The sequence below is a fragment of the Schistocerca piceifrons genome, chromosome 9 (genome assembly GCF_021461385.2).
Source record: "Schistocerca piceifrons isolate TAMUIC-IGC-003096 chromosome 9, iqSchPice1.1, whole genome shotgun sequence".
Classification (NCBI taxonomy): Eukaryota; Metazoa; Arthropoda; class Insecta; order Orthoptera; family Acrididae; genus Schistocerca; species Schistocerca piceifrons.
This window is the reverse complement of record NC_060146.1, coordinates 179752555-179777317: the sequence shown is the minus strand read 5'-3', so window position 1 is coordinate 179777317 and position 24763 is coordinate 179752555. Positions and strand designations below refer to the sequence as shown.

General features: G+C 43.2%; 1 protein-coding gene across 1 annotated transcript in view; it reads left to right on the top strand.

The window, feature by feature from the left end:
• LOC124717029 overlaps window positions 1-22911 on the top strand; it is a 57607-nt gene extending 34696 nt beyond the window's left edge. Inside the window, exons 6-10 of the mRNA XM_047243685.1 lie at window positions 2915-3041; window positions 9566-9636; window positions 13104-13189; window positions 14915-15068; window positions 21520-22911. Of these exons, the coding sequence (XP_047099641.1) occupies window positions 2915-3041; window positions 9566-9636; window positions 13104-13189; window positions 14915-15068; window positions 21520-21632 (551 nt within the window). The 3' untranslated portion in view covers window positions 21633-22911. The remainder of the gene's footprint in view (window positions 1-2914; window positions 3042-9565; window positions 9637-13103; window positions 13190-14914; window positions 15069-21519) is intronic.
• Window positions 22912-24763: the final 1852 nt, after the last annotated feature.

Below are 24763 nucleotides of genomic sequence, written 5' to 3'. Positions count from 1 at the left end.
AGGCGAATGGTGCGCTTCGGTTCATTGGGATGATGATGATGATGATGATGATGAGGACAGTACGAACACCCAGTCCCCGGGCAGAGAAAATCCCCGATCCAGCCGGGAATCGAACCCGGGACTCCGTAATCCAGAGGCAGCAACGCTAGCCACTAGACCATGAACTGCGGACAGGTTCACTAGGAGAATATTAGGAAAGAGTGGCTCCCTTGTAAAGGAGACCTCATATAGGACGCTAGTGCGACCTAGTCTTGAGTATTGGTCGAGTGTCTGTGATCCGTACCAGGTCGGATTGAAGGAAGATAGCGTAGCAATTCAGTGGTAGGGTGCTAGATTTGTTACCGGTAAGTTTGAACAAGACGTTAGTGTTATGGAGATGCATCGGGAACTCAAATGGGAATTCCTGGAGGGAACGCGTCTTTCTTTTCGGCAAACCTGATCGAGAAAACTTAGAGAACGGCATTTGAAGCTGACAGCCGAACGATTCTACTGCCGCCAGCATACGATGCGCGTAAGGACCACGAAGATAAGATTCGAGAAATCAGGGCTCACACGGATGCATACAGACAGTCGTTATTCCGTCGCTCTGTTTGCGACTAAAACAGAAATGGAAATGACTGGCAGTGGTACAAGGCGCCCTCCACCGCGCAACGTACGGTAGGTTTCTGTGTATCTACACTATGAGATCAAAAGTATCCGGACACCCCAAAAAACATACGTTTTTCGTATTAGGTGCATTGTGCTGCTACCTGCTGCCAGGTACTCCATATCAGAGAAGTCATTAGTCATTAGACATGGTGAGAGAGCAGAATGGGGCACTCTGCACGGACTCCCAACGTGGTCAGGTGATTCCGTGTCACTTGTGTCACACGTCAGGACGAGAGATTTCCACACTCCTAAATATCCCTAGGTCCACTGTTTCCGATGTGATAGTGAAATGGAAACGTGAAAGTACACGTACAGCACAAAAAAAAAAAAACCTACAGGCTGACCTCGTCTGTTGACTGGCACAGACCGCCGACAGTTGAAGAGGGTCGTATTGTGTAATAGGCAGACATCTATTCAGACCATCACACAGGAATTCCGAACTGCATCAGGATCCACTGCAAGTACTATGACAGTTAGGTAGGAGGTGAACGGTTGGGGAGCAAATAAATTTATACAGCATATAAGCGTTACTTGGTATTATCAAGTAATGTAGACTAGATACTTTTCATTCTTTTACTCGAGTTGTGCCACAAATTTCTTTCACTAAAAAACTGACATCAGTCTTGACCATGGTACTTACTAATTTTATACAGCCTTTCGCGTTTCGGCCTTACACCATTCTCAAAGGCTCAAAATATCTGCAACACATTCTTGGTAAAACGAAACCGAATTTGTCAAGCAAGTATCAGGTCTACATTACTTGATGACATCAGATTTGTGAAACATGGATACCAAGTGTCTGGTATACATTTCATGATGTCATTAGCATCCAAGCCGGCCGCTGTGACCGAGCGGTTCTAGGTGCTTCAGTCCGGAACCGCGCTGCTGCTACGGTCGCAGGTTCGAATTCTGCATCGGGCATGGATGTGTGTGATGTCTTTAGATTAGTTAGGTTCAAGTAGTCTAAGTGTAGGGGACTGACGACCTCAGATGTTAAGTCCCATAGGGCTTAGAGTCATTTGAACCATTAGCATCCAAAACATGGATACAAAGGGTCTGTTCTATGTAATGACATCAGTATGCAAAACATGGGTACAAAGTATCTGTTCTACATAATGACATCAATATGTAAAAGATGGATACAAAGTATCTGGTCTATATTACTTGACGACATTAGTATCCAAAACATGAATATCAAAGTATCCGGTCTGTATGGCATGATTTCATTAGCATCCAAAACGTGAATACGAAGTATCCGGTTTACATTGCGTGATGACATCAGTATCCAAAACACGGATACAAAGTATTTTGTCTACACTGCATGATGATATTAACATCCAAACCATGGATACGAAGTATCTGGTCTACATCCCTTGATGACATACGCATCCAAAACATGGATATAAAGTTTCTGTTCTTTGTAATGACATCAGTATCCTAAACATGGATGTCAAGTCTACATTAGTTAATGTCATCAGGTAATGTGAGCAGATGTTTTGCATTCATGTTTTGGATACTGATGTCATCATGCAATGTAGACCAGATATTTTGTGCTCATGTTCGTCAAATTCAGATTCTTTTTACCTAATAATGTGTTGCAGATATCTGAGCCTTTGAGAATGGCGTAAGGTTAGAACGCTTAAGGCAGTACAAAATCAATAAATAAAGTGGTCAAGACTAACATCAGTTTTTGAGTGAAAGAAATTCGTGGCAGAACCAGATTAAAAGACGCAGTCGGTTGATCGGTTTCGTCCTGAACGATTAAGAAATCATCAGTTTAATACTGTAAAAAAGTACGTTTGTGCGTGTCTGGTGCGTATGGGCGCGTAGGAAGGGGGAGGGGCGACCGGATGTAGGCTGTAGTAGTTTCGCAAAATGGCTCTGAGCCCTATGGGACTTTTTCTGAGGTCATCAGTCCCCTAGAACTTAGAACTACTTAAACCTAACTAACCTAAGGCCATCACACACATCCATGCCCGAGGCAGGATTCGAACCTGCGACCGTAGCGGACGCGCGGTTCCAGACTGTAGCGCCTAGAACCGCTCGGCCACTCCGTAGTTTCGCAGAGACGACGTGTCTTACACAGGACAGACTTGCGTGCAGTGATTCAGTCAACCAGTCTTAGCAGTAAACATCAAAATAACCACAAAGCTTTCTTTTTCAGACCCTTATCCCTTTGAATGTACGCCCACGGGCGTCCGCAAGTTATGCAGCTGGCGCAAAAGCATTTCTGAGGATTTTATTCTGACGCACAGTTTTCTTGCAGCTGGCGGCGGCAGGTCGTATTGGCCGCGCAACCCTTGGAGAAGTCGTGGCTGGTTTGGAGGTTTCTGGGGATTCCCGTCATTCCCCTTATACCCCCGATACCAACCTGAAACGAGATCGTACCTGAGGTGAGTAGCGGCAGAGTGCGGCTGTGGTTCAGAACGCTATGCTTTTGGCGCTGTACGAGCACTAGCCAAAATTTGTGAGACCTGAGTTTCTCCAGGCGTGTACAATGTTCAAATGACTTACGGGAATGCAAGCGGGTGACGTCGTCGCCAACTGCCGATATTTCAAGAGGAGCCCAAGATGCCAGTTTCAGGGCAAAATTCCAGGAAGTAAGCGCCATGCAAGGGAATTTAAAACGTCCGTTTTCAGAGTAACTCCGGAAAGATGACACACAAACACGCTGTAAACACTAGCCCCATCACAAACCAAAGGCGACCGACGTCAGAAGTTATCGATAGCCAAATTAATAACCAACGGGTGAGGAAGCATAAATTCTGTCGCTTTCTTTTCTGACACGGGAGAGAGCAGGAGTCTATGCACAATTTAACCAAAAACCATCATTTCCATTTATAACGTTACTTGCTAGTTCCATTTCAACAGCGTCAAATGGTTCAAATGGCTCTGAGCACTATGGGACTTAACTTCTGAGGTCATCAGTCCCCTAGAACTTAGAACTACTTAAACCTAACTAACCTAAGGACATCACACACATCCATGCCCGAGGCAGGATTCGAACCTGCGACCGTAGCAGTCTCACGGTTCCGGACTGCGCGCCTAGAACCGCGAGACCACCGCGGCCGCCCCCCCCCCCCCCCCCCCTCAGATTTATTGCTAAGATGGCCCCACAGACAGCCCATCAAAATCCAAACACAGATCAAGCGTAAAAAAAAAGGAAAGTAGAAACAGCGGACGGTCCAAGAACAGGAAGTCCAATATACAGCAGCTGGGAAGACAAGTGGTTACGATGTTCGACTGTCGAGCGGGCGAGCCTTGTTGAAAACTACATCGTGCCACTTTCTTTTTTCCGTCCGGTCATTGAAATGTTTGTATGCTTGGCAGTGGTCATACTATATAATGGTTATAGAATATGAGTCATGTTTTAAGAATACGTTACCGTCGCAAGTAAATGTGATGACTAGTGAGAGAAGGCAAGATACTACATAAACGTCTCACAGGAATGACAATAACGAATAAACGGTTTGAACTATGTTACATCAAAGGACCTCAACAGTCAAGACTTCCAAAATGGAACGCAACTTCAAAAGCGCCTAAATAATATGTTTTGACAGAGCGCAGAGGGACTGTGAGGTTGTGAAACCGTTGCGTTCATTTCTTGCGGCTTGACAAACTATTATGTTTTCATCATTTCCTTCGGAGTGATCACGTTCAAATTCATACGAGCACCTGTATCGGGCAAGGAGTCATCACTCATTCACCAGCCGTGCAAATTGGGTGCGTTGATAAAGAGATTCCTAGCATACGACACACGTAGTGTCACTAATGCCGTGTATGACACACCAGACGTGGTTTCTGGTGTAGTATTTGCTTGATTTGTCGCCCAAACGTTTGCGGCTCCCATTCGAAAGCCAATTTCTTTCGGCTGCTAATAGAGTAGTTCTGCAGAATGAACCGTTATTATGGGTCCCTACCTTACACTTAACAGTTGCAAACGGACGCTACACTACCACAGAGACACAAATTTGAATAAACCGAATAGTGAAAAAAACAAAAAAGAGGTACAAGGGAGGTTTGAACACGGGTCACCAGCATGACAGTCCAATACCGTAACCACTTCGCCACGACGCCCTTTTCCTTCCTACTTGATCTATACTGCACTTCTTGTTCTTGGAAAGTTCACTATTTCTATTTTGCTTTTGTTTTTCACAGTCCAGTACACCGTCTTCCTCTTTTCATGCTTGGTCTGTGTTCAGTTTTTGATAGGATGTTAACTGGCCCCTCTTACCACTAAATCTGAGGGAGTGTGATGGGGATTTTCCCTTGTCAGTACACCTGTCCTCTACAGTCTTGATACTCTGACTAATATATAACACGCTACAGCTGCAAGGAATACAGTAAAGACCAGCCTTACGCAAAACCAAAATCATCCTTTACGGGATCTAGAAGGGCATGATCTTTGATGGTGGTCGCAAAACACACTTCACATCATATTTCCGCAAAATATGACCTGTACTTTCCGAAATACTTCCTGCGTAAGACTAAAGGGCCGTAGATGTTGGTGTCTTATTATTAAGGCTCGAAGTGTGAGACTCAATTGTTAATTTTTTAGGCAAGCACAGTTTACAATCGAAAAGTATTTGTTCTCCCGATCTGCATACAAAATTAATGTAATCAGTTAAATGCACCCTCGGATTCTCATCGGTTGTGGACCTAGAATCCGATTACATGATACAGTCTCCACAGACAAAAAAATGTTCAAAAATGTGTGTGAAATCTTATGGGACTTAACTGCTACGGTCATCAGTCCCTAAGCTTACAAACTACTTAACCTAAATTATCTTAAGGACAAACACACACACCCATGCCCGAGGGAGGACTCGAACCTCCGCCGGGACCAGCCGCACAGTCCATGACTGCAGCGCCACTGACCGCTCGGATAATCCGGCGCGGCTCTCCACAGACAATCCACTAACAAGTCTCAATACTTAAAATCGGTAAAAAGTGAGCACCCATACTCTCGTTTCCACTCGTTTGTTTATAGGATAACAATTATTCAACTATATGAAATAAAAATCGTCATTACTTCTGAATAGTTCAAACTACATGTTTTGCCGCGGGGCATGATGGGAATTAGTATGCGCATGCATGGTTTGGTTTAGCGACGAAGCCCACTTCCGTTTGGATGAGTTCGTCAATCAGCAACACTGGAGCATTTGGGGGACTGAGAATCCGTATATCGCGATCGAGAAGTGTCTTCACCCTCGACGCGTTTCTGTGTGGTGTGCACTGTTCAAACACGGAATAATCGGTGCGATATTGCTTGTAAGAGTGCAACGGGAATTCCACTGTTAAATGCAGAGGAGAGAGCAGATAGGTGGAAAGAATACATTGAAAGCCTCTATGAGGGGGAAGATTTGTCCGATGCGATAGAAAAAGAAACAGGAGTCGATTTAGAAGAGATAGGGGATCCAGTATTAGAATCGGAATTTAAAAGAGCTTTGGAGGACTTACGGTCAAATAAGTCAGAAGGGATTCCATCAGAATTTCTAAAATCATTAGGGGAAGTGGCAACAAAACGACTATTCACGTTGGTGTGTAGAATATATGAGTCTGGCGATATACCATCTGACTTTCGGAAAAGCATCATCCACACAATTCCGAAGACGGCAAGAGCTGACAAGTGCGAGAATTGTCGCACAATCAGCTTAACAGCTCATGCATCGAAGCTGCTTACAAGAATAATATACAGAAGAATGGAAAAGAAAATTGAGAATGCGCTAGGTGACGATCAGTTTGGCTTTAGGAAAAGTAAAGGGACGAGAGAGGCAATTCTGACGTTACGGCTAATAATTGAAGCAAGGCTAAAGAAAAATCAAGACACTTTCATAGGATTTGTCGACCTGGAAAAAGCGTTCGACAATATAAAATGGTGCAAGCTGTTCGAGATTCTGCAAAAAGTAGGGGTAAGCTATAGGGAGAGACGGGTCATATACAATATGTACAACAACCAAGAGGGAATAATAAGGGTGGACGATCAGGAACGAAGTGCTCGTATTAAGAAGGGTGTAAGACAAGGCTGTAGCCTTTCGCCCCTACTCTTCAATCTGTACATCGAGGAAGCAATGATGGAAATAAAAGAAAGGTTCAGGAGTGGAATTAAAATACAAGGTGAAAGGATATCAATGATACGATTCGCTGATGACATTGCTATCCTGAGTGAAAGTGAAGAAGAATTAAATGATCTGCTGAACGGAATGAACAGTCTAATGAGTACACAGTATGGTTTGAGAGTAAATCGGAGAAAGACGAAGGTAATGAGAAGTAGTAGAAATGAGAACAGCGAGAAACTTAAAATAAGAATTGATGGTCACGAAGTCAATGAAGTTAAGGAATTCTGCTACCTAGGCAGTAAAATAACCAATGACGGACGGAGCAAGGAGGACATCAAAAGCAGACTCGCTATGGCAAAAAAGGCATTTCTGGCCAAGAGAAGTCTACTAATATCAAATACCGGCCTTAATTTGAGGAAGAAATTTCTGAGGATGTACGTCTGGAGTACAGCATTGTATGGTAGTGAAACATGGACTGTGGGGAAACCGGAACAGAAGAGAATCGAAGCATTTGAGATGTGGTGCTATAGACGAATGTTGAAAATTAGGTGGACTGATAAGGTAAGGAATGAGGAGGTTCTACGCAGAATCGGAGAGGAAAGGAATATGTGGAAAACACTGATAAGGAGAAGGGACAGGATGATAGGACATCTGCTAAGACATGAGGGAATGACTTCCATGGTACTAGAGGGAGCTGTAGAGGGCAAAAACTGTAGAGGAAGACAGAGATTGGAATACGTCAAGCAAATAATTGAGGACGTAGGTTGCAAGTGCTATTCTGAGATGAAGAGGTTAGCACAGGAAAAGAATTCGTGGCGGGCCGCATCAAACCAGTCAGTAGACTGATGACCAAAAAAAAAAAAAAATCCTTGATAGCACGATGACTACCGAACGTGGAGGTTTTTGAATATGATTTCATCCCCATTATCCCAAGGGACCCGGATTTCGACAAGACGTGGTTCATTCAAGACGGAGCTCGGCCCTATCGAAACACTAGAGTGTTTGATGTCCTGGATGAGCACTTTCGGGACACTGTTCTGGCTCCGGGGTCTCCAGAGGTCACTGGCATGGGCCTCGATTGGCCCCCGTATTCTCCAGATCTGAATACACGCGACTTCTTTTTGTGTGGCTGTATTAAAGACATGGTGTACAGTAAACCCAAAACCATTAGCGAGCTGAAAGTAGCCATTCAGGAGGTCATCGACAGCATCTATGTTCCGACAGTCAGCAGGTCCTGCAGAATTTCGCTATTCGTCTGCGCCTCGTCATCGCCAATGATGGCTGGTATATCTAACATGTAACCTAAATCAAAATATCTTTAGTGACATTTAAATGTTGAATTATTTCGCAACTAATTTACGTTTTTTTTCATATAGTTCTATAATTGTCCCCGTGTACATAACCCGAACTTGTCAGAAGATGATTTCCGTGGGCGATGCGGCGTTTACCGTCATAAATAGTAGGTGCCTAATTAACAATTAACGGACTCGAAGTTAACCGCAGTTAAAAAGTGCGTTAACATTTTGCGAAGTTAACTTAAAAATTAATCCGTTACTCGAAAAGTTAACTTAAGGGGAGGTTTACTATCTTTGGCCCGAAAAAACATGTTCTTTGAGAATTTTTTTCTCGGGATGTGTTACAAATATCAATGTCAAATTTACTCAAAATGTTTATTGATATTTCCTCTACAAACTGGAATTTTTTCGACCGAAAATGTCGAAGAGCAAAGGCGGAAGTGCCGTCAGAACGAAACAAAATTTCGATGTAAATCTCCACGCGCGGTACGTCACAGGTCAGCCGGCACGTCTGAAATCAAAATTGTTGACGTTAGCGAAGTATATAAGTTTCTTTAGGAGTTGTACCTCGGTTAAGTTATTTGGACCATAGGAAACAAAATGGCGGCCATTTGAAAAAAAATAGGGTTTTTTTCATCGATTTGTCGACTTCGTCGGCCAAGTGAAAATATTTGTAGTTGATGGATCGGAATAAAAGTGATAAAACTCCTAGACAATTTAGTTAGCTTCGTCGGAAACAAAGAATCATGCCAATCGGTTCAGTAGATTTGAAGTTACCATACCGCGCGATAAAAAGAAAACATCATTTCGAGAAAAACGCGTTTGAAGTTTTGACTACATATAAATGCAATATTAAGCAACGTGCGTTCGATCTGCTATTCCGGGTCCATGAACTAGTCCTTCCTCTTCCTCATAGAGGGGTTTTTGCTCGATCTGGGCCATCCTGCGCTGCTCCAGGGCCGCTCGTACGGCCGGTGACAAGCGGTTTTCGGCCGCTTGAATCCGGTGGTCATCCGAATGCTTGGCGAACTGCGTCGAATACAGTCCCAGGGCGACGTCAATCGTTGTCATGGTCTTCAAAATTGCTGAATACCCTTCGTTGAAGCTGCTCACTGCCAGGAAAGTCGCAATCTCAACAGTATTCGCACCAGAATGCAAATGCTTGGTGGCTAATTTCCAAACACACACGTTCAAACTTTCATTTGAATTTTGTGTGTTTCCTCCCGAGCACCGGTACAATAACTCGTCCTCCGCAAGAAAAAAAACTGGTGAGTGAAAAAGGCCGATTTCAGGCTTGTGCATGTTTTTTGTTCAACCGCGAATAACAAACATTTCCGTTCCGCATAAGGAAAAACCGTTTGGGGGTGGATTCTAAACACTTTTATCGATCCAAAGATGAAATTTAAAAGAAATCGTTTTTTTGAACCAAAAGATAGTAAACCTCCTCTTAACAGTCTTGTGCACAGCTATGTTCTTAAGGAATGCTTTCATCGCAGCCGTCATTCACTTTGTAAGGATTACAACTTCTAACAAACTGTGTATTGGACTGGTGCTGTGTTACAGGCCCTGTATTCGGGACTATAAGCCTTTCGACGCGGATAACGGCGTTCTGGACTTCGACCTGAGAGGACAGTGTAAGTACTGTTTGAAATTTGAATGCCACTGAATAGCAGTTATCATTCGACAGTAGCTCGAAGCTAAGGACTTCAACTTACGAATGTGAAGACTTTTCTGTCTTTGTATTCAGACCAAGATGACACTTAGCTCTTGTAAAATATGTATGTAGAACTGTAAACAGATCTTAGCCAAGGCTCGACATACGTTACGTACCTAGAATAATGGAGATGTAACCCTTGTGTGCAATTTCTGGTTAAGCCAGCTCACAAGGACTATTATAAATTTAAAAATTACAGGGTAACCACAAGTCCAAGCCCTTCCTAACAATTAACAAAAGACCGAACTGAAAATTATCAGTTTAATTAAATTAAGAATTTAATTAGAAGAACGGATTTTTTAAAAGAAACTAACAAGATAAACAGCGTTGTATGTCGTATACCAATGAGCTTGTTTAATTAAATGTGATAATTTCTTAATTTTGAGACAGTACACCGTTTACTTTGATTTTTCCTCCCATTTTTGTTCATCACAAGCAAACAGATTAACTAAAAAATCACGGAATAGAAAATTAATTTGAAAACTGGCAACAATGAGAAAGATAAAGGACGCAGTGTTTATCTTTGACGTAGCACATATATTTCATTGCTGAATTTGATGCACTTCTTATGAATACACATGACTGGCGCCTGGATAAAAAAGTTTAACGAAATAATTCGCAAAAAGATCGTATAATCGTGCAATTAAAAAGGAAAAACACACAAAAGAGAAGTGGAACACAATAATTCAATGATTCCATCTACATACCCACGACTGTCCGAAAGGAACAAAGCAACTTCCACACTTTTCATTTCAACCACCATCATCGCCGATTTTTAACAAAATAATTATGCCACATTCCGAAAGTACATAACTACACACGCTTCAGTTAAGCTTAAGTACTTAAATATGCCATGAATTTAACATAGGGAAGTTCTAATTCGACCTACTTCCTATCAGCAGAAACCCTCTCTAGGAGCTACGAACTGTACTTACCATCCGCTAGCTGCAGAGTGTCCTTTCTCGACCGAGCTTCGCCTAACTACCGGTGCAACGGAAGCTGCCAGAGGGGTGGGCTTTCGCCACCAACCTGACAGACAAACTAACCCCAGACTAAAAGGGGTAAACGTCTCTTTCCAGGTACTGGGATCCTAAGTTGGTCATCCTGTGCTACCCTCCAAACGAGAAGCAAACATCATCTGCTCCTAGCAGACGACAACCAACTCATCGTCCCCCACAAAAGAAACCCGAAACCACTCGTAAAAACACTCATTCAGACACATTCACGCACACACAGGGTAGAGTGAAGGGAAAAACGTAATAAATACAGGTCATGATTTCCTATGGAACACGAAAAAATCAAACATATTATCATTTAATAAGCCTTAGTTTGATTGCTCAGACTTTCTGGGAGAGTTAGTAAATTACAACGCAATGAGGCGGTGAACAGATTAGGGTGCACAGAATCCAGTGAGACAAGCGTCTTACGAAACGACTCCACAGAGACGTTTCACCCTTGCTGCTGAGAGTTACAGTTGGACTTCGGATAGAACAGGGGCAGATACAGTCTCTCTTCCTCTGTATATAGTACCCATCAGTAAAAGAGCTGCACATAGTAACACTTCCTCTCAGAAGTCGAGGAACGAAGGATAGGGACTTACTCCTGTAAACAAGACAAATGTACAGCATGCAGGGTGTCTCAGGAGGAATGATCAATATTCTGGGATATAACAGGACGTTCATTCGGATCACAAAAGGTCTAGAAAACACAGACTCTGAAGTGCATACGTTAAGAGCTGTAAGCACTTGTTCACGTTCGATACTGTGATACACATCTCTTCTACTAAACAAGTGCTGGGACCTCTTAAAATATCCATTTTAAAACCCATGTTCACTGGACATTTTTCCTTATTTTAACCGATACCACCTCCTTCAAAATATGGAATGAAAAGAGCTTGCACTAGAAGAGGTTCGTTTCACTGTATCGAAGATGTGTAAGTGTTCATAGTTTCTTACGTATGCATTTTAGAGCCCATGTTTAATAGACTATTTTGCTTCGAATGAGCGTTCCTGTCATATCACTGAATACTGACCTCTCCTCCTGGGAGATATATATATATATATATCGGTTGACATCACAGCAGCTGAGAAGAGTGCTCCACCTACCATCTTCTAAGGATGTCATGTGTCTGATGATGGACATATGTTATTGTAGCATACGTGGTGCGATCAAGACTGAATTTTAAAAAGAAAAAATTTTTAAAAACTGTCTATATGCCTCCGGATGACCCCTAATTTCTCGTATCTTATCTTCGTAGTCCTTACACACAATGTATGTTGGCGGCAGTAGAATCGTTCAGCGGTCAGCTTCAGATGCCAGTTCTCTAAATTTTGTCAACGGTGTTCCTCCAAAAGAACGTCGCCTTCCCTCCACGTATTCTCATTTGAGTTCGCGAAGCATCTCAGTAACACTTCCGTGTTATTCAAACCTACCGGTAAGAAATCTAGCAGTCCGCCTTGGAGCTGCTTCGATGTCTTCCTTCAGTCCCACCAGCTACGGATCCCAAACACTCACCAATACTCAAGAATAGGTCGCACCAGCGCCCTATATGAGGTCTCCTTTACAGGTGAACCAACCTTTCCTAAGACTCTCCCAATAAACCGAAGTCGACCATTCTCCTTTCCTACCACAGTTTTCACATGCCCGTCCCATGTGCTGAAGCAGGGTACCAGTAACACTGTATCCAAACATTACAGGTTTGTCCCTCCTACATATCCGCATTACCTTACATTTTCCCACATTTAGGACCAGCTGGAAATTTTGTCTGAGTCTTCTTGTATCTTCCTACAGTCACTCAAAGTCGACGCCTTACTGTACACCACGGTATCATCAGGAAAAAACCACAGACTGCTGCCCACCCTGTCCGCAAAATCATAGCTCGCTACGTAAGCACGTTCTGCTAGCTTGACCACCCTCCGCAATGCTCGATAGCCCCTCTCCGTCAGTACATTACGTCCGCCTAGTCTCGGATTATCTGTGCTTTTTCCTTCGCGTGTCCACAATCACATCACCAACGGCCGATATGGGCAGTTTTAGAGCGGTTTAAATGCCCCTGATGGCTTTATTACTCGGGTGACATTCAATGACTGGTCTAGTTAGAAGGCGCTGTGCTCTCCGACCCACTCAGCTGTCACTACTCCTCTACTTGCAACACAACCTTCCCCGTCTCCTTTTACAAAGGCGGGTCCACCTCTGGTGACATCTCGTGGGAAATTCCGGATTACACAGTGGTGTCCGGACTTTTATGATCAGTGTACTTGCGCCATCCGCCTTGTTGGTAGGCGAGGCATAAGCTGTTGCATAAGCATAACTAAAACACTGAGCAGATGTTTGAACAGCACTTGACAGTGGGACCGGCGTTAAATCTTTCTCGATGTTGTGTTGCAGTTGACAAGTCAATCCTGTACTTCAATATCGGCATATGGGTTGCCATGATGGTTGCCACACCACTGCTGATGGCGGGCGTCTACAAGGTAAGAGTGGTCATTTTCAGATCTTCAAAATATCCACGGGTATGCTGCCGGTCTATAGTGTCCAACGGGCACAATATTTCGGCGATCAAACATGTCGCCATCATCAGGGTTGCGACATGTTTGATCGCCGAAATATTGTGCCCGTTGGACACTATAGACCGGCAGCATACCCGTGGATATTTTGATTATCAAATACGCCGGGAGAAACTCAAGAATCACATTTTCAGATCTAATTTCACAGGCAAATGGGCTGATTATTATTATTATTATTATTATTATTATTATCATTATTACTACTGTGGATATTTTAGCCACATTCACCAAATAAAGGTCTTTGATCGTCACACCTCTATACCAATTTTATCTGGCAGAAAAAAGATATATAAATATGAAAGTAAATAAGTAAACTTTCGACTTGTTTACCTCTCAGTTGAGTGTTAATCACTGTACGTTCACTGATAACTTTAGTCTCATCATTCAACGTGAGTTGTTTCGACACCGACTCAAAGGAAGGCCTCGGCGCTTGTTGGTGACGTCACGTCAGCTAGGCACGGCGAACGCCTGGTGTGTTACAGGCAGAAACGCCTCGGCGTGCTTATCACTATAAATATCTTATTTTTGGACAAAATGTTTAGTATTGTTTTGGATTCTACAGTTTTATTTAGACGAAAGATTTTCTTACTATCGTAAAGCTGCAAATGAAGATCATAGTTCTGTATTACTGAAACCTGTCGAAACGTAGATCAATATGAGAAGATGCTTTGCCCCATTGCAAGCTTCGGAAATTTTACATTCAAGTAACTATATTTACTTCATCCACTTTGTTATCGAAACTTCCCCCAACCTCCTTACAATGAACTCGTTTCTTTTACTTGTTTATTTATTTTCGTTTGACATCGTCACTGGAAATGTGAACTAATTTACATGTGTAAATGTCCAACTGTTGCCAGTCATTAGATTACAGTCGTTTTCAACGAAAGGAATTCTAAACAGGAAACAAAATAGCTTCATACATCGAAAATACTGCTGAGCTTTAACTTTTTTAAACGCGCACATTAGAAAAGATAAATATTCCCCTCTTGCAACTGAAAGGAGAAACTTATAAGATAAAAAAGTTTTATTTGATAAAACGAGTATCTCTCTTTTGCCTCTTCTTCTGTCCCCATCCCGTCCCCCAACGTGTACAATCGCAAGATATTTCGTTAACATTCAGTGCTCCTCACCCCATAGTCAACCAAGATACCTAAAGAAGAGCACCAATATGTTCACAGTTTCTTGTAAAAGCAACCCAGTACAAACGTAACTTCCTCAGATTTACAAATAAGGTAAAGAAGCACGAATTCTGTTGCTGCTGGACCACGAAGTTGTTTTTGTATGTCAATCCTTAAAACAGGTGGAAATTTAACTTCAGGAGTACACTATTTGTTAAGAAGTGTAATGAATTGCACAATTAATTGATTCCAGAAATCTCTCAGAACAATGTGTGTTGGTCAACTACCGCCAATAGTTTCACATTTTCCTGTGTCAGAAGGGAGACGCCAGCATTATGAGTATGCCTGCAACAGACCTGGCGTTCGCCGTGCCTAGCTGACGTGACGTCACGAACAAGCGCCGAGGCCTTCCTTTGAGTCGGTGTCGGTTGTTTCAGGGTATGAAGCAAGGCTCGCAGCTTATTATTGGGGATAGTGTTTAGATGTGTAATCAGTTCCTTCTTTCGCTGGCCAGGAATCGGCGACCATGTTGACGGCGTGGCTCGTGGCCGAGGCTCTGCTCCTTATGGTGGCCACGGCGAGTACCTTGGCGACAGCGACGTTCATGTTCCACGTCATCCCCGTCCAGATCCCCATCGTCACGCTGCTCAACATGGCCATACATCTCGGTAAGCACAACAACTGACTCGGCATGTAGGAAAGTCAAAATATCCCTCGGTGAAATTAAAAGTCGGCTTAGAAGAGATAGGGCATCCAGAGAACGACTTGTATGAATATCAAAAGCTCAGATGGGAACCCACTTCTAAGCAAAGAAGGGAAAGTAGAAAAGTGGAAGGATTATATAGAGGGTCTATACAAGGGCGATGTACTTGGGGACAATATTATGGAAATGGAAGAGCATGTAGATGAAGATAAAATGGGAGATATGATACTACAAGGGCGATGTACTTGAGGGCAATATTATGGAAATGGAAGAGGATGTACATAAAGACGAAATGGGAGATATGATACTGCGTGAAGAGTTTGACAGAGCACTGAAAGACCTGAGTCGAAACAAGGCCCCGGGAGTAGACAACATTCCATTAGAACTACTGACAGCCTTGGGAGAGCCAGTCCTGACAAAACTCTACCATCTGGTGAGCAAGATGTATGAGACAGGCGAAATACCGTCAGACTTCAAGAAGAATATAATAATTCCAATCCCAAAGAAAGCAGGTGTTGACAGATGTGAAAATTACCGAACTATCAGTTTAATAAGTCACGGCAGCAAAATACTAACGCGAATTCTTTACAGACGAATGGAAAAACTGGTAGAAGCCGACCTCGGGGAATATCAGTTTGGATTCTGTACAAATATTGGAACACGTGAGGCAATACTGACCCTACGACTTATCTTAGAAGCTAGATTAAGGAAAGGCAAACCTACGTTTCTAGCATTTGTAGACTTAGAGAAAGCTTTTGACAATGTTGACTGGAACACTCTCTTTCAAATTCTGAAGGTGGCAGGGGTAAAATACAGGGAGCGAAAGGCTATTTCCAATTTGTACAGAAACCAGATGGCAGTGATAAGAGTCGAGGGGCATGAAAGGGAAGCAGTGATTGGGAAGGGAGTGAGACAGGGTTGTAGCCTCTCCCCGATGTTATTCAATCTGTATATTGACCAAGCAATGAAGGAAACAAAAGAAAAATTCGGTGTAGGTATTAGAATCCATGGATAAGAAATAAAAACTTTGAGGTTCGCCGATGACATTGTAATTCTGTCAGAGACAGCAAAGGACTTGGAAGAGCAGTTGAACGGAATGGACAGTGTCTTGAAAGGAGGATATAATATGATCATCAACAAAAGCAAAACGAGGATAATGGAATCTAATCGAATTAAGTCGGTTGATGCTGAGGGCATTAGATTAGGAAATTAGACACTTAAAGTAGTAAATGAGTTTTGCTATTTGGGGAGCAAAATAACTGATGATGGTCGAAGTAGAGAGGATATCAAATGTAGACTGGCAATGGGAAGGAAAGCGTTTCTGAAGAAGAGAAATTTGTTAACATCGAGTATAGATTTAAGTGTCAGGAAGTCGTTTCTGAAAGTATTTGTATGGAGTGTAGCCATGTATGGAAGTGAAACATGGACGATAACTAGTTTGGACAAGAAGAGAATAGAAGCTTTCGAAATGTGGCGCTACAGAAGAATGCTGAAGATTAGATGGGTAGATCACATAACTAATGAGGTGGTATTGAATAGGATTGGGGGGAAGAGAAGTTTGTGGCACAACTTGACTAAAAGAAGGGATCGATTGGTAGGACATGTTCTGAGGCACCAATGGATCACCAATTTAGTACTGGAGGGCAGTGTGGAGGGTAAAAATCGTAAAGGGAGACCAAGAGATAAAAACACTAAGCAGATTCAGAGGGATGTAGGTTGCAGTAGGTACTGGGAGATGAAGAAGCTTGCACAGGATAGAGTAGCGTGGAGAACTGCATCAAATCAGTCTCAGGACTGAAGACCTCAACAACAACAACAACAAAAGGGCATCCAGAATCAGAATTTATTGGACGACTTAAGATCAAGTAAGGCAGAAGGGATGGATAACATTGGGAGAAGTGACAACAAAACGAATATTCACGTTGGTGTTTACCGTCTGACTTTCGGAAAAATATCATCTACACAATATCAGGAAGTTATCCATTCGGTTACGCTGTAGTGGTATGATTTCCGTCTTTTGTCTTGGGTATCCACGCAATTCCGAAGATTGCGAGAATTATCGCTGAATCGGTTTAACAGCTCACACATCCAAGATGCCGACAAGAATAATACACAGTAGGTTGGAAAAGAAAATTGAGGAGCTGTTGGATGGCGATCAGCTTGGCTCAAGAAAAGATAAAGGCAGCAGAGAGGCAATTCTGAAGTTGCCATTGATAATGGAAGCGAGATTAAGAAAAATCAAGACACGTTCATAGGATTTGTCGACTTGGAGAAAGCGCTCGACGATGTAAAGTGGTGCAATATGTTCGAAAGGCTGAGAAAAATAGGGGGAAAGCTATAGGGAGAGAGGGGTAATGTGCAAATGTGTACATTAGTCAAGAGGGAATAATAAAAGTGGACGACCAAGAACGAAGTGCTCGGATTAAAAGGGGTGTAAGAGATGATGACGATGATGATCACGATGATGATGTCTGGTTTGTGGGGCGTTCAACTGCGCGGTCATCAGCGCCCGTACAAAGTCCCTATTTTTACACAGTCTTAATTTTTACTCAGTCTAATCGAGCCCCTGTCATGAATAATGATGATGAGGATGAAATGATGAGGACAACACAAACACGCAGTCCCCGGGCAAAGAAAGTCTCCAACCTCGCCGAGAATCGAACCTGGGATCCCGTGATTCAGAGGCAGCAACGCTAGCCACCAGACTACGGGGTGTAAGAGAGGGGCATAGTCTTTCGCCCCTACTGTTCGATCTGTACATCTAAGAAGCATTGATGGAAATAAAGAAAAAGGTTCAGAAGTGAAATCAAAATTCAAGGTGAATAGGTATCACTGATACGATTCGCTCATGACATTGCTATCCTGAGTGGAAGTGAAGAAACATTATATGATGTGCTGAATGGAACGAACAGTCTAATGAGTACAGAATATGGATTCAGAGTAAATCGAAGAAAGACGAAACTTATGAGAAGTACAGAAATGAGAACAGCGAGAAACTTAACATCGGGATTGTTGGTCATGAAGTAGATGAAGTTAAGAAATTCTACTAGCTAGGCAGCAAAATAACCAATGACGAACGGAGCAAGGAGGACATCAAAAGCAGACTAGCACTGAAAAACAGGCCATTTCTGGCCAAGAGAAGTCTACTGGTAACAAACATAGTCCCTAATTTGAGGAAGAAATTTCTGAGAATGGACGTTTGGAGCACAGCATTGTATGGTAGTGAAACGTGGACTGTGGAAAAACAGCGATAAGAGATAATCGAAGCATCTGAGATATGGTGCTTCAGACGAATGTTGAAAATTAGGTGAACTGATAAGGTAAGGAATGAGGAGGTTCTGCACAGAATCGGAGAGGAAAGGAATATGTGGAAAACACTGACAAGGGGGAGGTACAGGATGATGGGGTTTATGTTAAGATATCACGGAATAACTTCCATGGTAGTAGAGGGAGCTGTTGAGGCCAAAAGCTGTAGAGGAAGACAGAGATTGGAATACATCCAGCAAATAATTGAGGACGTTGGTTGCAAGTGCTTCTCTGAGATGACGAAGTTGGTACAGGAGAGGAATTCGTGGTGGGCCGCATCAAACCAGTCAGCAGACTGACGACTCAAAAACAAGGGGGCAGAACCTTCCTTACCCACATGCCCGCCGACGGCAGCAGCTGGCTGAAGTCGACCTGTAGTCTGTGACGTCACTGCCGCAATCGCCTTTGGCTTCGGTACGTTATCACAGCCTGTAACCTTTCTGGATCTGCTGTGAGCGGAACGTAAAAAACCGAAGTCACCAGATGAAACTATTTGACACATGATCACAGCTCGACTAACAACGACTAATATATCTGATGGAATAGAATGACCATGAGAGTAGTTGTTTTTTAATTTTTATTTCTGTGACAATGATTTTATATCAGCTGGTCTGCCTCATGTATCGTTATATACAAATGATTTATGCATGTTAAGCTACATTCAGGTATGTAGTGCTGTACTAATACACTCCTGGAAATTGAAATAAGAACACCGTGAATTCATTGTCCCAGGAAGGGGAAACTTTATTGACACATTCCTGGGGTCAGATACGTCACATGATCACACTGACAGAACCACAGGCACATAGACACAGGCAACAGAGCATGCACAATGTCGGCACTAGTACAGTGTATATCCACCTTTCGCAGCAATGCAGGCTGCTATTCTCCCATGGAGACGATCGTAGAGATGCTGGATGTAGTCCTGTGGAACGGCTTGCCATGCCATTTCCATCTGGCGCCTCAGTTGGACCAGCGTTCGTGCTGGACGTGCAGACTGCGTGAGACGACGCTTCATCCAGTCCCAAACATGCTCAATGGGGGACAGATCCGGTGATCTTGCTGGCCAGGGTAGTTGACTTACACCTTCTAGAGCACGTTGGGTGGCACGGGATACATGCGGACGTGCATTGTCCTGTTGGAACAGCAAGTTCCCTTGCCGGTCTAGGAATGGTAGAACGATGGGTTCGATGACGGTTTGGATGTACCGTGCACTATTCAGTGTCCCCTCGACGATCACCAGTGGTGTACGGCCAGTGTAGGAGATCGCTCCCCACACCATGATGCCGGGTGTTGGCCCTGTGTGCCTCTGTCGTATGCAGTCCTGATTGTGGCGCTCACCTGCACGGCGCCAAACACGCATACGACCATCATTGGCACCAAGGCAGAAGCGACTCTCATCGCTGAAGACGACACGTCTCCATTCGTCCCTCCATTCACGCCTGTCGCGACACCACTGGAGGCGGGCTGCACGATGTTGGGGCGTGAGCGGAAGACGGCCTAACGGTGTGCGGGACCGTAGCCCAGCTTCATGGAGACGGTTGCGAATGGTCCTCGCCGATACCCCAGGAGTAACAGTGTCCCTAATTTGCTGGGAAGTGGCGATGCGGTCCCCTACGGCACTGCGTAGGATCCTACGGTCTTGGCGTGCATCCGTGCGTCGCTGCGGTCCGGTCCCAGGTCGACGGGCACGTGCACCTTCCGCCGACCACTGGCGACAACATCGATGTACTGTGGAGACCTCACGCCCCACGTGTTGAGCAATTCGGCGGTACGTCCACCCGGCCTCCCGCATGCCCACTATACGCCCTCGCTCAAAGTCCGTCAACTGCACATACGGTTCACGTCCACGCTGTCGCGGCATGCTACCAGTGTTAAAGACTGCGATGGAGCTCCGTATGCCACGGCAAACTGGCTGACACTGACGGCGGCGGTGCACAAATGCTGCGCAGCTAGCGCCATTCGACGGCCAACACCGCGGTTCCTGGTGTGTCCGCTGTGCCGTGCGTGTGATCATTGCTTGTACAGCCCTGTCGCAGTGTCCGGAGCAAGTATGGTGGGTCTGACACACCGGTGTCAATGTGTTCTTTTTTCCATTTCCAGGAGTGTAGTAATGTATATAGTGTAACTCATGTAAGCCCTTCCTTAAACCTGTTATATCTTCACAGATCTGATGATGGCACCTTTAGTGTATTGAAACCGATCATCTAGTAAACAGTTTTTAAGCGATCTTGGCTTTTGAATTAGTATACTGGTACTTAAAACCACTGGTACTCAAATCGTTAAAACTAGAATTATTCAAATGGTTCAAATGGCTCTGAGCACTATGGGACTTAACATCTATGGTCAACAGTCCCCTAGAACTTAGAACTACTTAAACCTAACTAACCTAAGGACAGCACACAACACCCAGCCATCACGAGGCAGAGAAAATCCCTGACCCCGCCGGGAATCGAACCCTGGAACCCGGGCGTGGGAAGCGAGAACGCTACCGCACGACCACGAGATGCGGGCTACTAGGATTATTCAATCTTTTCTCATGGTTACCTCCTTGGCAGTCCCCTCCTGGAGGTCCAGATGGGGGACTAGTCTGGAATATTTTGCCAGTGGGGAGATCATCATGATTTTTCAATTACAGGCCACATGTCCTGAGGACACAGGTTATGTGTCTTTAATTCTGTGGTTTCCGTTCCCTTCTGCGTCCTTATGGCGTTGGTCATTGCTGATTCTTCCGCCTTCTAGGGGCAGTTTCCCATCCCAATGGCAAGAGATTGCCTTAAACATCTGTCCGCTCCTCCGCCCTCTTTGACAAGGCCATTGGTAGTATGAGGTGACTTCTTATGCCGTAAGTCTTCGGCCGCCAATGCTGACGGTTTTTATTGAAAAATTAAGCAGCGAGAACGTTTTTGATTACTAATGAAAGGCGCTGCCCCTCTACCACGGTGTAGTTATGCTAGGAAAGCTGAACACCACTAATAGCAAGACGGGAAACGGTAGTGATGCAGTGGCTCATGACACCTGCCTCGGACGTTCAGTTCTGCGACGCGACTAGTAGCTGAAGCCCTCGATGACCATTCGTCTATCATCCGAGCTATTCTGTTCTGTTACAGGCATTAACGTCTACTACTGGATGGTGGTGGTCAACTTTCGCCGACAGCTGACAACCAAAGAGGAAGACGAAGAGGACAACGACGACAAGCAGATTGAACAAGTGATAGTGTGACAACGAGGCAGAGGGCAGGGTGCGTTCGAACTGGGCACTTGGGCCTGGTATGAGGTCCACCTAGGTTTCGTTTCTGTCTCAACAGCTATGTGTACGTAGCGTGTGTAGGCATGCAACGTGGGTGCTGGCTACCGACGATATACCAATGAATAATGTAGCATTATAAATCTGATATAATTAATTTTCCCTTCAGACGTTTGAGTTTCATCTTTATCTACGATAATAATGGAAGCTGAAAAAGGCAGGCATGCCAACCATTACACCACGACAAAACTATAGTTAACGTAACTCTACGGGCTACCCCAGTTAGCGAGGGCATTGTACAAACGGGGTCCGTGCAGGTATGTTAGCTATAGTGCTGTGGTGACGTAATGGCTACTGTACCTGCCTAGTAAGCAAGGAGGCCCGGGTTCAAGTCCCAACCATGGTACAAATTTTAATTCATTTCTTCAGCTTCCATCATTAATGTAACATTAGTTCTGCAATATATGCCAACATGGTACAAATTTTAATTCATTTCTTCAGCTTCCATCATTAATGTAACATTAGTTCTGCAATATATGCCAACATATTTGTAAGTACGAATTCTTAAAAGATTACTCTACAGAATGTCTAACTCCTCATGAAACTGGATATATAAAGAATTTTAAGCTCGAGTGTATCAGTTTCTTAGTTATTTATTACTTTTTACTGTTAACTGAAATCAATACAGCGGGATGGGCGACTTCCAAGACGTGACTGAAATTACATGAGAGCTCGTCGAGACTGAATTATCGCACAGTTTGGGACTAAGAAAGTTTCACACAGCTTGTAACACATTTCCAACGAGATCGGTAGTAACAGCTCTTGAGAAAGAAGGCGTCGGTACATCCTATGTTTCGATACTGGTGAATGCAAGCGATAATGCTAAAGCTTCATGAGAAAGAATCCGAGTAAGGAGATTACATATATGTAAAGGTGGACGAAGCATTCAGAACGTCCAACTACGAAAACGAAGAAGAAATACATATATCACCAGGTAGCATAAGCTTATTTAAACAAGTTAAGGAGATTAAGTTATGCAAATCCGATGCATTTTTAAGACAGATCGGAGATGTGGAAGCACCATGTAACCTATCTTCTAGAAATTTATCCGACTATTTCTCTAGGGCATTATTTTATTTTCGTCTAGTTTAGTTACTAATGTCCTAACATTAGCGTTGTAAGAAACACTATATCTTTAAGGCTTGTAAAATTACTAATTACTGAAGAAAATGTATTTGAAATTAAAACTGCTAACAAAGAAGAAGTATTGTTCTTTTCTATTTCATTTGATTCTGCATGAAATAAGCAAAAATTTTAGTGTCTATTGAAAAAATGCAATAAAAATTACCAGATAACTATGAGGATTCCTACACATGATTAATCATGCCAGCGTTTCTTAATCTTTTGGGTAAGTGGAAACATTTCTAATGCCCACTTTTATCGTCTACACTCTGGTTTGTTTCTACAGTACGTTATTAACGCTACGTTATGTACTCTGATTATCTCTGATAAAAACGGCAAATTTGCTTGAAAACTTAAGTTCAAAATTAAATCAAAAAATCTCAAACAACTTAAATTTAATATAACATAATCCAACAGGACATTTCAATTTTAATTTTGATATGATGGTTGATGGCTGTTCTTATTTTCGTCGATATGCTTAATATTACGCTTTGTGAAATAAAGTAGAAGTTCGTTATCAAGTTTGTTGTGATATTTAATTTTTGTCGACACACAGGCTGAGAAACCTCTTTCGCCTGTAGTTACGAATGGTAAATGAAACAACACGGCCTTTTACAACCAGATGATAAACAGAACTGTAGATGCTGCATCGTGTCGACTATTCAAATTAATAAGTGGAATTTGGGCTTAGTTGTTGTTCCGTTCTTTTAAAAAATTTTCCGCAAAACTTTTTCTTGATTCTTCTAAAAAAGGCATCTAAATCTGGTAAATCTCCTGAGTGAACTCTATGGGTCTCCAGGGTCCCACGGAGCAAGCCACAAATGAGAGCGCCTGAATTCTCTGCTTCCCGTTCAACAAACAAGTGATGAGGTTTGCCAGCTAGCAGGTGCTACGTTGACAGTAGCTAAGTTTGGCGTTCTGCGAATCGTCTAGACTGCAAGCGACTAGCGGACTATCAAATCTGAATCCAAAGGACAGCTGGCTGAAAAAAAAAGTGGTACAAGGTGCCTAAAACTAGTTGAACTATCAGTGAGGACAACTGAACGGGTCTACTGTAATAATGAGATAGAGAGAGGTGCACGCTGGTGGCTGAAAAATGGAGCTAATATGAGAAGGGTAGGGTCTACTCTGCAAGAAAATCTGGAGAAATACAAGTTCATGAAGGAGAACGTACTGGTTTCCCCCCATAATTGAGTACATGCGCAAATATCTTATTGTCTCTACAAATATTTCACTAATAGAGCCGAACTACGATATAATGGATGGCGAATGTTCCACAGAAACGAAATCAATAACGGTTGACCCCATGGGACGTAACAGACATCTAATAGCCAGTTTTGAATGTTGTAACTGTTGTTATTTTGCGTGCTTGCTTACAGTACTTTGAGAGAAATTCCACCTCATGCAAGACTACTATACAGCTTTCTTATTCCAGAAAAATATGCTTCAGCACTTTATGTGCTATCTCCAGTGAGAGGTTTTGTTTACTTTTCTTTCTAAATCATTACTTTCTATTTTACTGTTCATTGCCTATTTTACACTACGAATCTCTGTCACGTTGTTTACCTTGTTACTTAACGATTTTTTGATGCTATGATCTTGCGGCGCTTGTTTATGACGGGTCAAAGCATTTATTTCTTTTCCTGTTCTCATTTCTTGCTGTCACATACGCATTTGATCTAATTTAAGAACGAAGCACGATTATTCTATTAGCATTTCAGGTACTATTTGCTATTCCCCCCACTCAGACTCGCACACACACACACACACACACACACACACACACACACACACACACAAAAGCTAAACATCTGACTCGTCAACAACACTTTGAAAACTGCATGCCAATCTCCACACAAGTACGAAACGAAATAACTGGACATCATGTGGCTATAACAACAAGTGGAATGGCGGTAGAAATCTTG